At 40.5% G+C, this 16312-nt stretch overlaps 2 protein-coding genes across 2 annotated transcripts in view; both read right to left on the bottom strand.

The window, feature by feature from the left end:
* The window catches only part of LOC134677533 (zinc finger protein 184-like), a 69600-nt gene that overhangs the window by 22125 nt on the left and 31163 nt on the right, over positions 1-16312 (bottom strand). The window contains exons 6-10 of the mRNA XM_063535999.1: positions 16123-16197; positions 15032-15158; positions 12556-12753; positions 8798-8959; positions 6498-6599 (exon numbers count right to left, since the gene is read on the bottom strand). Coding sequence (XP_063392069.1) covers positions 6498-6599; positions 8798-8959; positions 12556-12753; positions 15032-15158; positions 16123-16197 — 664 coding nt within the window. The remainder of the gene's footprint in view (positions 1-6497; positions 6600-8797; positions 8960-12555; positions 12754-15031; positions 15159-16122; positions 16198-16312) is intronic.
* On the bottom strand, positions 142-3391 carry LOC134677577 (uncharacterized). Its single transcript, XM_063536055.1, has 3 exons — positions 3132-3391; positions 1279-1407; positions 142-196 (listed from the first exon to the last, which is right to left on the bottom strand). The coding sequence occupies exons 1-3, from the start codon at positions 3267-3269 to the stop codon at positions 152-154; spliced, it is 312 nt and encodes a 103-aa protein (XP_063392125.1). The 5' UTR covers positions 3270-3391; the 3' UTR covers positions 142-151.

Consider the following 16312-nt stretch of genomic DNA (forward strand, 5'->3'; position numbering starts at 1 on the left):
TCAATTAAATCTTCGTGAAAATCAGGTGCTTCAAGAGAAGTTTCGCTGATGGTGTCTAGCGGGATTTCTTCATTTATGTATTTTTTCCGTATTTGTTTGTGAAATAAATCTTCTGATGGGTTTAACTCTACAATTATGATTTCAGTTTGAGTTAAGTTGATCGACCGGCGAGGGTTTTGGTATTTGCGAACATAATCTGTGTCCAGCTGAAAAGAATGAATGAAAAGTTAACAGCACTTTTGTATATCAAATGTAATCATCATCATCATGGTCATCAAGTATAAATTAAATAATGGAAAAGTAAATTAAAAGTCAAGATGTTTGTCTAATGTGGTGAATAGACAATTCTAGTGTAGCTGGTAAACTACTTGATAAAAATTACTTTTTTAAGATATAAAGTCAACTCACAATATGGATGTAACATGAGGCTGACATGTTCACCTAGAGTAGCGGTCGGCAACCTGCGGCCCGCGGGCCGCATGCGGCTTGTGAACCTGTCACTTGCGGCCCGAGTGCCGCCTTAGCTATTTTGTATGTAATAGTGACAAACGACAATGTCGTCAAAGTCATAAATATTAACAAAGTACGGCCCGCGTCACCTCCGTTAACTACTATTTGGCCCTTGGCTGCTAACAGGTTGCCGACCGCTGACCTAGAGTGTCCAAAGCCTCAATAAAATACAGATTTAAAAAAATCTAAACTATTAATTTATGACTATTATGACCCATTTTGTGCCTAGTCACAGTGACAATCAATATGAAAGTCGCTAGAGACCTCATACTATAAATAATGTTGTTGTTCTTGTTTGTCCTAAGGCACCCCAGAGGTGCATAGGACCTCTACTAAGATCCTTCCACGCCTTTCTATCTTGAGCACCTCACCTTGACTTCATGTGTAGACCATCCTTGAAAAAGATAGCTCTTCAAGAATATGGTAGTACAGACGTTGAGTCTGATAGTGGAGATGATGAACATTATAGTGCAGATAGCCAATAGTTAAATAGTTACTAAATAATTACAAAAGACTATGAAAGCATGTTAGGGTATAAGTGAACAATATAGTTATGTGCATAAACAGTGTGGTTCAAAACTAACTTTAAATATGGAATTCTAAAATGTAGTGGAGTGTCATCTATCCAGAGGGAAAGGCATGTTATATATTGACATGTGGGTAGATGAGAAGATCTGCGGGTACCCCCAGTTCGGTTCTAGCTAGCAAGCCAGCACACGTACGTAACAATGTCCTATAATATCTATTTATATTAAAAACAAAGATTACCGCCCCCTTGTGCAGCGCGGGCGTGAGAAGCTCCAGAGTGCTGAGGCACATGTCTCTGAAGGACGAGCATTTGAGGAGCAGTGTATGGCAGTACGTGCACAGGTACTGCGGCAGTTTGTCCCTGGCCACCTACAATCATATATATAGATTTATAACTCATAGTGGATAACAATTAGGTTGTTTGTGTTATAATCAGAGATCGGACAGATTGGCGTCATTACTCACAATAAAGCCGCATTTACATTTGTCTGTCGTGTTGTGTTGTGATGCTCTCTGCTGCTGATCTATATGACGTGTTATGACGCATGTCTTATTAGTATCTTCTTCACTCTCGGAGAGTTCACACTCCTCATCCATACTTGATGCGGCTCTGACGCGTCACAAAACAACACTGGCGCGTGCACACTAGTCTGATGCGCTGTGTCGTGTCGCTGCACCGCCCCCCGCACCTCTCCCGTCCTGAAGCGGACAGGGATCGCTTGTGGTGCAACACAACACAAGCCGTCACAACACACGGCATCAGAGAAATGTGAATATAACCATATTAAATGTATGAAACCGATACCGTTCTGATGCATCACACACAACACAACACAACAGACAAATGTAAATGCGGCTTTATGTGGACATGGCTCCAGGTTAAATAATAAGTCATTTAATTAATTTCTTACCTGAGGTTTAATTTTGATTCCTAATCAACACAAAGATTTCTTATAATGTAAATTTATTAAGGAAAATAATCAGTAAGTTTTCCAAATTTTCTGTAGGCCCTCCCCACATCTAGCGTCTATCGAGCGTCGGCGTCTGTCAACGTCTGGTCAGCACTACGGAAAATGACGTCACTGCGCAGTTGCGTCGACGTTGCGTCGGCAGCGGCCATAGAGTTGTAGACGCCAACGCTCGCCCTTAGGAGTCATGTTCACATCATTGTGAGCAATGATGCAAATTTGTCCGACCTCTAGTTATAATAAATAACATAAAGCAATACAATTGAGAAATTGAATGGTCTGCAAACTGATGTGTATGAGTTCCTTATAGAAAAGAAAATGCTTTGAGTATTAAACTTTTTTGTATGATATAGTAGGCAAACAAGTAGACAACTTGTCTGATGATAAGCACTTAATGTCGCTCATGGATACCTGCAAGACTAGAGGGATTGCAAATACGTTAGTTTATGTTGCCAACCTTAATGATGACTGCGATATTTTCTCAAAGGCAGGCGCGGCTAACTCCGCGATTTCGTCGCTTTGTTACTGGTAGCTAAAAGTACATCCGTTCCATACCAATTTTGAGTAAATCCATAAGCCGCGCGCGGCTCTGTCGCCACTTAGCGGCCATATCTGTGCTGATCGTAACAGACGCGTTTTGTTAGAGAGTGAGTCTTCTGTACCTAGTACTATTATTTATTGTGTCAAAGGTTTGAACCTTCAAACATAATATTTATAAATAACGCGGGTGACAGTACATTCCACAGTTTAGCGGTGCGAGGTATGAAGTTTCTTGAGAAACGCACAGTTGAAGGCCGCCAGCATATGTAGTTCTAAACTTCTTATATAGTTGTTTTAGAGGTTAAGATATAAGGGGTATCCAGACGGGACTGATGAAATCAGTCGATTTGTTCAGAAAAATAATTGGTCAATATCATCTAATGTCCACACGTACACAAATTAAATCACCAATTTGCATTCTCCTGTGAAAATTGGCATTTTTGTGTCCGCACCTGCTGATGTGATCGGGGAATCAAATTGGTATTTGCGACCCCCCCCGGCCGTTGGATCGGAGAATTTCATCAGATTGGCGAAAAATTGTCTCGTCTGGATACAGCTATAATTGAACTTTTGAACTTTACTTACAGGAGTCCCAGAGATGCGAGTAAAGGCATCGGCGAGTTTATACTCATGAATGTTGTACAGTCTGCAGTCCGTCATTAAACAAACACGGCAGCATAGCAACTGGTCCTGCAGCAGCGAATATTCTAGTGTTCTATTCATAGTCGAATACTCGTTTCACAGCCGAAACTGAGTAATATGGTTTAATTTGCTTTTATTTTATGGTAAAATTATTGAAACAGACGCTGCAGACGCAGACCTGCTCAGAGACAATGTAGCCAGTAGACCATATAACTGTCATTTCCTTCACCTGAGATGCGTTCGGAAACTGACTTTTTGTGACCTCAACCTAAATCTGTAACAGACGGGAGTACAAGATCGCAACTTTAGTCCGAGGCCTTGCGACAAAGAATATAAATAAAACTCACTAGGATGCCTATAATACTAATGCCTTGCGATTTCTTTGCTTGCGATCGAATGAAGGAAGTTTGACGGGAAAATTTTTTCGCCAATCTTGCACATTCCCATCTGATTCGTTTCCGTTACATAAGGTTTTTTCGTAGCTGGATACAATGGTTACCATATTATTATAAATAATATCTGGGAGGCCGAGCTTTGCTCGGAAAACATATAAAGATTAAAAAATGCGCGTTTTCCCAGAGATAAGACCTAGCTAGATTTTTTGGCCCCCGAAAACCAAATATGATTTCAAAATGGCAACCGGTCACGAATTAGGAACAGTGGGGAGACACTCCACTTCGGTCGAACTCGGCTCCGTTCGGCTCAGCATTGCTCCGAGCAATTATTAGGGATGGCATCACTTGACTTCCTTGTGCGTGCACGACCACAGATAAGATAATCGCTTGAATTTTGACAACCCGAAAGGGAAAACATGATTCGGTTTGTATTAAGTGTCCTTTCTGTACGGTAGTAATTATTTCTTCTGTGTTAGGAATTTATTTGTAAGTAACTACATATACTTGGTCAAGCAAATCTTGTCAGTAGAAAAGGGCGCGAAATTCAAATTTTCTATGAGACGCTATCTCTTCGCGCCTACATTTTTCAAATTTGCCTCCTTTTTCTACTGACAAGATCTGCTTGACCAAGTATAGTTACGAAATGTAACTGTAGTATGTTTCGTGTAATGGATTTCTTCAGAATAAAACACCATTTTTAAAACAAAATATTTAATCATTGATCATCTAGCTGCATCTTTATCTTGCGTTTGCTGCGGGCCCGCTTGGGCCAGCCGGCGTCGCCGTGCACCGCTCGCACGTGCACCTTCAGTGAAGACTTGGTGGTGGCCGTGCTCCCGCACAATGTGCACAGGAATGTTTCGCGTTTACCCAGGTGTGCCTAGAATTGAATACATTTAAAAAAATATATTATAGGACATTCTTACACAGACTAAGTCCCACGGTAAGCTCAAGAAGGCTTGTGTTGTGGGTACTCAGACAACGATATATATAATACACAAATACTTAAATACACAGAAAACACCATGACTCAGGAACAAATATCTGTATCATCATACAAATAAATGCCCTTACTGGGATTCGAACCCAGGACCATCGGCTTCGCAGGCATGGTCACTACCCACTAGGCCAGACCGGTCGTCAAACATTATAAACTAAGTTTTTGGCAAAAATTTAATTATTGGTACAAGCTTTTATCGCTGACTGTATTTTTCTTTCCACAGGCAATTAATACTAAAGACAATTCTAAAAACCCCAAACACAATTAGGTTTCGTTGTTTTATCACAGAGTTCCTATGGCCATCATCTGGTCTCCATCATCAGATCAGCTCGATGACACCATAATATTGCATTGTCACCCGATTTACGTATGTATGCAAAATTTCAGCTCAATCGGAAATCGGGAAGTGGATCAAAATTAACTTGCAAGATTTGATTACAGACAACGATCAGGTGAAACTAAATAAAAGCTTGTAAAATTAAAAACAGCTACCATTGGATCAAATAAACTCGAAAAACTGGGTCGATTACTGCCGTAAAAGAGTAGCCTTGACGTCAAGGGTGCTATGCTAGAGGTCCGCCACTGGAATACATGGTCAAATTTCGGAATAAAAATGAAATACAACTGTAATCCCAAAAATGTATATAATTTTTCCTTCAAGTTTTGCGAGTTACGAAAACGTACGTTAATTTCATAAGTTTTCGTAACTCTCGATTTTAAGGCCATTTGGTGAAATTGCACTTATTTATAACGAACAAAACAGGGAACTCTGTCTATACAACAAAATTAATAGAAATCTGATGAAAAAATCGACAATTACGAGTGAAACATCGGATCAAATTACAATGTCATTTTGCAAACAGTGCGTTCGATTGGTACAGAATGCCTTCCGGCATTAAGTTCGGTATTTTTACTTACATTTACTGTGCAATAATGTGTCAGAAAATAAACATTAGGTACTGTGTGTCTGTGACTCTGTGTCACAGACGGCATGATCAAATTGATTAAGATAGATAAAAGATAAGTAAGTCCACATGCACACAATTTAATCATCAAGTTCATAACTCCCACTGGATCGACCATAATCTTACAATCGAACCAAGTGGGATCGTCAAAAGGCAATTTAATTTTTGCGTCCCCGATTCGAGTGCTGTTAAAAAGAATGTTAGTACGTAATAATAGAGTTTAGGTTAATACAACCAACTTTGAACCAACCAACCACCAACCAACTTTCAACTCTGAACAAGTACTCACAACTTTATAATGCCGGTTGAAGTTGCCCTTTAGTGCGAAGGCGAGAGGACACTCGGAGCACTGGAACGGCTTCTCACCCGTGTGCGACCGCATGTGTTGCTGCACACACACACACACCACAATAAGATAAATACTTTATTAAACATTTAAACCAAAAGTTAAATATGTCTAAATTAAAATATAAACTAAACGCTGATACACGTTTTTTGAATGATTCACGGTTAGTTTCACTAGACTTATATCGACCAGGAGAACAATACAAAAGGTAATCGCAGTTCATATCTCGGTCGATATATGTCTAATAAACGTGTATCAACACTATAGTTCTTTTTTTTGCATTAGAAATAAGGTAAACAATCGTGATGTGCCTTTTAATTGCAAAATACATTTTAAAAATAAGTTACGGCATATATGTAACAATTATGAATCTAATACGATCATTTATATTCTTCTGCTTTCATAAGTAAACGTTTTTGATTTTTAAAAAGCGTTTTTCAATTAAAAGACAAGTCAAGATCGCTTACCTTCTTGCAAGTTCTTCCTAATGCTAAAAAATACGAACTATAAAACACAAAATTTGAAGCCAGGACGTCGGGTGGACAAGTCGCCAGTGTGTGTCATAATGTCTCACAAAAAAGTTTTATTATAATAAACGCTTACCTTTAGAGGATCTGGCAATGTAAATGACTTCGGGCAATGAGGGCAGGCGTATGGCTTCACGGCGAGGTGCGTGCGCTTGTGATATTCGAGGATTGACGAGTTCTGATACAAAATAGAGTATGATAAGAGTAGAGTATTTTAGTACATTATTGTCGAAGCTCGGAAGTAGCTACTTGCAGGCTGAGGATTCGTTTTAAACGGACGACTTTGGGAGTCCGTTTAAATGAATCGCGAAGCCAGCAAGTAGCCTTCCAGCCGAGTCATATATAGTACTTTTCTCAAAACTGGTGCAATAAATATAAATATCATAGAAATATTTTACAAAAACAATACGTATATATTTTCAAGCCCTTGCCGCCTTTCTATTTAAAATAATTTTTAAGAAAAAAAACCGACTTCTATGGGGCCCGGTGAAAGATTATGGTAGATGGTGCACTATGTAGAAAAGGAGGTAAAACCAGTACTTTCTAGTAGCATTTCGTTTCCGTAAGGGTCGTAGTTATCTAGCCTAACCTAACCCACTTCTCTGATAGCAGTTCGGTTCTGTGAGGATCGCAGTTCGAACCTAATCAAACCCACTTTTCTAGTAGCATTTCGTTTCTGTAAGACTCGCAGTTCTAACCAAACCTAACCCACTTTTGTTCGGTTCTGTGAGGATCGCAGTTCAAACCTAACCTAACCCACTTAACGGCGCATGCGGTGCGGTGTACGGGAGTTTGAGCGGGAGGGGTTTGGCATCATCATACCCACATTTTATGGTAGGTATGTAATCATAGTGGTTTATTTAGTTTAGGTATCATAGTGGTTTTCCGGGTCAAGGTCCGGGTCTCTGAGTCAGAGTCCGGGTCCGAGTCCCGGTCCAAGTCCGGGTCCGTGTCCGAGTCCGGGTCCGAGTCCGGGTCCGAGTCCGGGTCCGAGTCCGGGTCCGAGTCCGAGTCCGAGTCCGGGTCCGAACCGGATCCGGGTATGAGTCCGGGTCCCAGTCCAAGTCAAAATCGAAATTCGAAATCACCAAACATGTACTATGCGTCGTTGAAGAGTTCTGTTCTGATCATCATCAGCAGTTCCACTTCATCAAATGCGACAGTTTTTAATGTAAATGCTTGATTTTATGATGAAAATACAAAAAATTCTATACGTATGCCTTTAAGATTTGAGGAGTTCCCTCGATTCCTTATGGATCCCATCATCAGAACTCGAGCTTGACAGAAATGTGGCTTAAAAACTAAACTTGCTTAACAAACATAACGAAGAGGACAAATCGCCAAACGTGAACTATGCGTCGTTGAAGAGTTCCGTTCTGATCATCATCAGCAGTTCCACTTCATCAAATGCGACAGTTTTTAATGAAAATGCTTGATTTTCTGATGAAAATACAAAAATCTCTATACGCATGCCTTTAAAATTTGAGGAGTTCCCTCGATTTCTCATGGATCCCATCATCAGAACTCAAGCTTGATAAAATTGTGGCTTAAAAACTTAACTTGCTTAACAAACATAACGAAGAGGACAAATCGCCAAAGGTGAACTATGCGTCGTTGAAGAGTTCCGTTCTGATCATCATCAGCAGTTCCACTTCATCAAATGTCACGTTTTTGAATGTATATGCTTGATTTGTTGATAAAAACACAAAAATCATATGTATGCCTTTAAGATTTGAGGAGTTCCGTCGATTCCTCATGGATCCCATCATCAGAACTGGATTTTGACAAAAACGGGACCAATCTGTATGCATATACATACAATCAAAAAAATAATTTTCAAAATCGGGCCAGTAATGACGGAGATATGGAGTAACAAACATAAAAAAAAAAAAAAAACCATACAACCGAATTGATAACCTCCTCCTTTGGGATTTGGAAGTCGGTTAATAAAATAAAATAGAAGTGTATTTTTCTGCCGAAAATACGCCAACCTATTTGAGACAGCTAAATAGTCGTGGTACTAATCATTTGTTTGGCTGTTTAATGGGCCTGTGCCTTCATTTGATATGGCCATTTAAAAAATTTAAAAAGTTTGGATCTCGACAAATAATGGAATTTGTATGCAACATTGCAGTCCCAAAATCAAGACTGCAATGTTTTTAACTTTTTAATTTTTGACTGACCATAAACTACGCGCTTCGCGACCTATTTTTTAGACGGCAAAGTCGAGTTTGCCGTCCATTTTTGAGAAAAAGATATTAAATATACAGTGTGGAAAAATAAGTCGGGTCCTGGAAGGAAACTACCTTAAATCGCCTCATTAAGGATTTTGTATTACATATCTAAATCTTGGTCTGACTTTAGTATTTTATTTACCCGCACAGTAACGCCGCACTGGTCGCACATGACTCGCCGGTGCTGCTGCTCCCTGACTCTGCCGCGGTGCTCCTTACGTGTCGGGCCCTTGTATCGCTGCCCGAGGTGCTTGCGCGCGTTGTGTGTGTCTAACGCCGCCGCGTTACTGAACGTTACCTCACACTGTAAGCAAATACCTATTCTTTATTGTGAACCCATAGACTAGGAAATCTAGGAATCCTCTAGACCGAGCATAGTCGCGCTACCCCCTCTGCCACGCATACGGTAATTTTACTCCATGTTCGAGTCGAAAGTGTCTTTGTGTGACGCCCGTGTCTTTGAACGGACCAATCACGGCACGGGACTTCGCTCACCTGGTTCCGCGCACCCCCGCATTTTTGGCATCATCGATTGCATGAAATAATTGCTCTAAACTCGGTCTAGAGGATTCCTAGTCTATGTTGTGAACCATTCTATTTCAAATACGCACAATAATAAAAGAAAATTAATAACAAGTGAAAAGTGAAGCGTAAAAAGTGAAACTACTACATAACAGGCACCTGCCGCGATAGCAGAGGACGCTTGTTCGCATCCAGCCTTGGTCACTTTTTCTTATTATATGACATTTATTTCAGTTGTATATAGTTTTATTGTAACTTTGTTATTAAAATTGTATATAATTAGGTCATCATCATCATCTCAGCCATAAGACGTCCACTGCTGAACATAGGCCTCCCCCTTATACCTTATAGTTAGGTAGTAAGAAGTTATTTCGTACGCCAAAAGGCAGTGGCGGTACTTCCATACAAGCCCAAAAGCCGGGCTTGCCTTAGTTGCCTTACCGAAATTACGTAGTGATAAGATCAATAATCAATATAGATTATTTTTAAACCGCGCGCCCGTACGTATTATTAAATTCAAGCCACAGCGCGCGGACCGCGGCGCCAGCGTGTTGCAATATTTTGCCGTGGCGCCTCCTCCGCGCGAAAGAAATCAGGTGTAGGATGAATATCTGCTGAGAATTCAGCTATCCTGCTCGCTCTCGTCGGATTGCGGTTGCAAGCCGACGAGTGCGAGCTTGCTTTTTCGTCCCGCTCTAGGCGGTCTAAGCCTACAAACGTCATAGAACGATGTAACTATTTGTTGGTATGTATAGCAATTTTATAAGGCGATTTAAGCCGAGCTTTTGGTGTGAAGTTAGCTGCATAAGTTCACACGGGCACGCGTTTACTTCAAGTGTATTATTATTTAGTCGAGTCGAAAGTAACGTAACGAAAGGTCAATTCATTTAAGTGAATTTGAATTAAGTAGTGAATGTGGATTTGTTCGTTTGTTGTGACGTTTATAAGTGTTAACAATGGATGAAGTTGTTCCTTGTGACGGTATGAGATGCGTCCACGTATTACTCAACGAATGCAAGGTAAAATCGTTAAACTTTGTAGAAAAACGGGATATATATCATTTCCGCGCCAAAACCAACATCCGACTTGTGTATTCTCAGATAAGTCAGTCGCATTAAGAGAAAATTTTGTACGACCGTTTACAAAACACAAGGATTGTTGGTTTACTCCAATTAAGGCGTAATTAGAGTGACAGAGAAAGAGGCATGCAATTTGCAAAGGTCATTGGGCATTTTGTTCAGACATATGACCCACAGCGTACACAAACGAAATAGGGCTAGGTATGTAGGTAAATGTATCTGCTATACAGTGGTATGAGTCGCATTCTTGCAAGCCATGGGAGAATTGAGAAAAAAATAAAAATCATTTCTTACCATTATAGCATTTTTGCTATGAATTAAGTCAGAACTATTGGAATTAATTCAAAAGTACTTTGAATAGCTGCTGTTATATCGCGTTGCTGTTGTTATATTGTTTAATATCAAGAGGAACAAAAATAAAATCCAGTTCTCAAAAAACTATATTTTTATTCTGCTTGATCAAAATCAATTGTTAATTCGTCTAAAAAGGCAGCAGGCGCGAAATAAAGGGGGAGTCACCATTCACCACACCGCCGGAGGCTGGGATACTCTTCGAGCTCCGCTCCGAGGCGGAGTACCGCAGGGGTCTCCCCTCCTTCACACCGGTTGAAGATATCAAGAAACCCCTGGAGAAGCTGGGCCACCCTAAACACGCCAAACGGATAGACGTAAGAGGGGGCCACCCGGGCTGCACATGGGCATCTACGGGATGTCGGAGCTTCTCCACATGAGGAGTGTCAAGGTGGAGGCATGGCGCGGAAAGAAGAGCCTCGCGCAATGTCACCGCTGCTAGGACTTCCGGCACTCATCACATGGATGTCACAGGCAACTCGCCTGCGTTCGCTGCGTCGAACCACACTGGGCCAGATGCACGCGACCTCTAGACCAGAAGGCCACCTGCAAAAACTGCAGAGGAGACCACCCCGGCAACAGCCGCAATTGATAACATTTCATTTGCCATTGTGCTATAAAACGTTTATCATGCTGCATGAACCACACTTTTGCACAATGCTCAAAGTAAAAACATTAATAACACTATTTCGTACTGTTGAATAACTTTTTTCTGCCGGGTGATACATAAAAAAAAATTACATATTTAGAAAAGTGAGATTAAATTCTCTATTTTAAAACTAGTTTGGTCTCTGTACGCGAAAATTCATAAAGCGGGTCAAAAACGCCCAATGACCTTTCAGTGTATGCGGTAGGCCCTCTGATCATCATCATCATATCAGCCAGAGGACGTCCACTGCTGGACATAAGCCTCCCCCAAAGAGTGCCACAATGCCCGGTCTTGCGCCTCCCGCGACCTTCACCAGCCCACCAGGTCATCAGTCCACCTTGTGGGCCCTCTGATATGTTTGTAAAATTCTATCTAGTAGTTATGGTAGTACCTAGTATGCCCTGTGCTGTGCGCTATGATAGCTCGCCGCTATACGCTAGCAAATTCATTTGAGTCCAAAGAGTGAGATTGGACATTTATTACGAAAACATATCTTTCGGCTTGCCTTACTCCGAAACCCTAGGCACGCCACTGCCAAAAGGCACATCATAGCTGTTACTTAGAATACTAAGTCACCACTTCATGTACCTACAATGAACGAATAAAGAATTGAAGGAGTGTAAAAAATAAGTGAAAATGAGTGTGTAAGTGAAAGTGAAGAGTTTAATAGAAAGTGAAATGCGAGTTTAAGACTAGATAACACCAGCTCCGCCATGGGAAAACTTCCCATTTCGTAACCAGTTATTAAATCAGAAATTAATTTGCTTATAGTTCGTTTTTTTAGCATTAGAAATAAGGTAAACAATCTTGATGTGTCTCTTAATTAAAAAACACATTTTAATAATAAGTTACGCCAAATATGTAACAATTATGAATCTAATACGATCATTTATATTCTTCTGCTTTCATAAGTAATAGTTACTGATTTTAAAAAGCATTTTTCAATAAAAAGACATGTCAAGATCGCTTACCTTTTTTCAAGTTCTTTCTAATGCTAAAAAAACGAACTATAAAACATATTCAGTACAAAGGTATTTTCAACGGAGGTATTGAGTTTCATATGCTTCAATGATAATTTTTTCACCCAATTTCGTAACTCTTTTGGTAACCACTAACCAGACAAAAGGATGACGATAAAACAACTCCTACAACTGTATGTAAAGGGGCCCACTGATTCAGTCCACCGGGCGGTATCGGCCTGTCAGATAGAACAAAATTTTGACAGTTCCGAACAACTGACAGACCGATACCGTCCGACGGACTGTTAATCAGTGGGCCCCTTAATTGCAAAGTTCTTACCCGTTCGCAGTGATGCGACTCAGTGGGATGTGCCACCCCAACATGTTCCTGTAGCGCCTGCTCGCTCGCACAGTTCTCGCCGCACTGCTCGCACGGCCGCAGGGCTCCGTGCTCGCCGGCCGTGTCCGTGTGTCTGTCCAGCGCCGAGACACTATTGAACTTGGCTGAGCAGATAGTGCACACAAATGTATGCGATCTCTGGAAAACAGTCCCATTTAAAGGCCGAGCCACACCGGCTTGCGTGTGCGTGACGTGCGCGTGTGCGTGCGCTGAAATGTTGGAGCCGCACACGCACACGTCACGCAAGCGGTGTGCCGTCTCTCATAAGGATCTGTATACTACAACGCGGCACGCGCACGTGCACGTCACGCACACGCAGCCGGTGTGCACAGGCCTTTAGTCGCTTAACTTCAAACTCGGGTAAATCCAACTGTCAGATTTTGCGATTTTGGTGATGTAACTACGAGTATAGGTAGGTAGGGTTATACCCTAATAATAGGAAATATCTAATGATATTTCCTAAGAGGGATAAGAGATAAGAGATCTTTATTTGCATACCATAGTACAGATGTTAAATACATGGACCCTGGAAAGGGTGTAGCAAAATTTGGTGGTTAACAATTTAGTTACATAGTTAACAATAGTTTTGGTTATTATTACTACTGACTTATACTTAGGTTCGATATTATAATACTTATACATTATCTAAATTGCACTTCTCTACAAAGTAATACACTTGCACTTTTTCTAAATTGCACTTTTAAGTTTAACAGGGTCGATTTATAGCCAAAAAAAGCGCTGGTAGCCTAGCGGTGAGAGCGTGCGACTTGCAATCTGGAGGTCGCGGGTTCAAACCCCGGCTCGTACCAATGAGTTTTTCGGAACTTATGTACGAAATATCATTTGATATTTACCAGTCGCTTTTCGGTGAAGGAAAACATCGTGAGGAAACCGGACTAATCCCAATAAGGCCTAGTTTACCCTCTGGGTTGGAAGGTCAGATGGCAGTCGCTTTCGTAAAAACTAGTGCCTACGTCAAATCATGGGATTAGTTGTCAAGCGGACCCCAGGCTCTCATGAGCCGTGGCGAAATGCCGGGATAACGCGAGGAAGAAGGAAGGAGGGTCGATTTATAAGAGTTATTTTGATTCCCTTGAGAGTGTCGAAATATGGGGCATTATCTATGAAAAGGGACCTTATCGTCGATGGCGCTTACGCCGCACAGCGTAGAATCAGAATCATCGCATTTATTCGTGATAAACTATAACATACACAAGTATACCTATAAGGTGCTAACAAATTAGTCACGGATATTTTAAGAGATGATACATTACATTAAAACAATTAAATTTTAACTGTAATTAAGGAACCTTTGTATATAATTTCTTTGTTTTCATTTACCGAACAAAAAAGAATATTATAATTAATTTTTAAAATAATCACCCCTATTATGTACCTGTCAAGATGTTTAACACTGTCCGTCATGTCACGTCAAAAGTTGTTTTTCTTAAATGTCGTTATGATTCGGTGGGAAATGATACTTTAAAGAGGTTTTAGAATGTCTAAAGAGGTCTCATTTAATTATCTTATTAACAGGGTGTTTTAACGTAGCAAATTTGTTTCCTAGTTTTCTCCAAAAAAACATAACAAAACTAATGATGTTTCATATTTAAAATAAATGTACTCAGAGAACCGAGTACTATCAGCTGTAAAAATATCCGTGACTATAGTTCGTTTTTTTTAGCATTAGAAAGAACTTGCAAGAAGATAAGCGATCTTGACATGTCTTTTAATTGAAAAACGCTTTTTAAAAATCAAAAACTATTACTTATGAAAGCAGAAGAATATAAATGATCGTATTAGATTCATAATTGTTACATATTTGCCGTGACATATTTTTAAAACGTGTTTTTCAATTAAAAGACACATCAAAATTGTTTACCTAATTTCTAATGCTAAAAAAAACGAAATATAATTTGTTAACACCTTATAGAACAACAAAGAAATTTAAATTTAATAACGGCGTAAGCGCCACCGTCAATAAGTTCCCTTTTTATAGATAACGCCACGTATACGTTTTTTGCGGCATAAACGGCCGTATCTTTTTCTTAAGTTAGAAGTTTGTTTTTTTTACAGCTTCAAAGGTTTGTAGGCCTGAGCATATCGTCGGGTGACAAGCAAAAGTCACTAACTAACACCATTGAAATTATTCGACAATAAACCGTGTTACAAGTGTAATAAAGTGCATTGTTACTTTAATTTTTTGATAGTAGTTAGTGACTTTTGCTTGTCACCCGACGATATGGTTTAATTTCGACTCGATTACCCAACAAAAATTTATTACAATAAAACAATGACTCGATACCTCCACGCGTTCCCGAGATAAAGTGTCTTGACAGACAGACGGACAACAAATATGTGTGTTCCGTTCTTTCCTCTTGAGGTAAAGAACTCTAAAAAGATTGGTAGTTAATACCTCATGTATCCTGTTCCTGTGTTGCTTGAGCCCGTACTCGCTGACGAAGGTCTCGCCGCAGTCGACGCAGTCCACATTCAGCTCGGGATGCATCAGGCGCAAGTGGGAGAAGTACGAGGTGCTCTTTCTGAGGGGGGACAACCAAATAAACCCTATCAACATTATTAGTTTAATATTGATTAAAACCAAAATATTACTGTGCTAATCCGCGTAAAAGATAACGTGCTAGACAGTCAGTGCTAACCCCTTATACTTACATGCGTATTTTTTACATGCAATTAATGTTCCCAAACAACATTAATTGCATGCATTAATTGCATTTGCTTTTACGCGGATTAGCAAAGTAATATGTTGGTTTTAATTAATATGGATTTCCGCAAAATAAGGCCTGATTCTATTCACAATTTAATATTGTCTTCGATTACCGCGATAGTTATAGTTCGTAGCCTTGTAACAGAGCCCGGCGGCTAATCCTATCGTCTATTGTTAAGTAAAACCGCAGGTGCTACTTACCTGCAAAAAAGGGTCATACTTATTCTATTTGGCACCTGAGCGCGGGCTAGTCCAACGCTCAATAAACCAGTGTAGGTGCGCTCTCCGATAACGCGCCTTTGTTACGCATCTCGATGACACATTTTAGACTGGTGCTGTAGTTTTCGACTCGCCGGCACTCATATGCTTCGCAAAATAAGTACTTATTAACTGGTGATATAGTGGAGTTCTTTTTTAATTAACATGTTGGTGGCAAACAACCACACCGCCCGTCTGATGGTAAGCGGTTACCGTAGCCTATGGCGGCCCGTGACGTCAGTAACAGTGATGTCGACAATTGTCGGACCTGTCACGTTGGTGAAATAGGGGCCTGGTTGTAACACTCTTCAGCATAGTCTAATAAAACATGGTCTTATCTTCCCAGAGTGACACAGGCCTACGTCACAATAACATGGCCGCTATATATAGCGCTATCGCATATTATCATATAGCGCTGTCGCATGATGACGTAGGCTTGTGTCAGTCAGGTGACGTAGAAAAGACGGGAAGAGAGTACCAGGCGAAGTATACTATTATACCATGCTCTTCAGTAAACTTACATGAACCACTTCTCGCAGTGCGGGCACTTGTAAGTCTTGCCGGCGTGTGTTTCGTAGTGCTTCTGCGCTTGGGTCCTGCGTCATACAACTCATGGTATTTATTATATTTTATTTTACTAACCTTTTGAACGCCAAACGGCGCATCAATTTGCCGTGCCACTGACGCCACGGGGGTAAAATTTAGTTTTGT

Source organism: Cydia fagiglandana, chromosome 26 (assembly GCF_963556715.1).
Source record: "Cydia fagiglandana chromosome 26, ilCydFagi1.1, whole genome shotgun sequence".
Classification (NCBI taxonomy): domain Eukaryota; kingdom Metazoa; phylum Arthropoda; class Insecta; order Lepidoptera; family Tortricidae; genus Cydia; species Cydia fagiglandana.

Bases quoted from the DNA above. Each gene is read 5' to 3' on its own strand.
- LOC134677577 (XM_063536055.1), bottom strand. From the start codon at position 3,269: ATGAATAGAACACTAGAATATTCGCTGCTGCAGGACCAGTTGCTATGC. The intron at 1,408-3,131 runs GTAAGTAAAGTT...ATATGATTGTAG, and splicing joins CTCGCATCTCTGGGACTCCT to GTGGCCAGGGACAAACTGCC. The intron at 197-1,278 runs GTAATCTTTGTT...AGCTGGACACAG, and splicing joins CCGCGCTGCACAAGGGGGCG to ATTATGTTCGCAAATACCAA.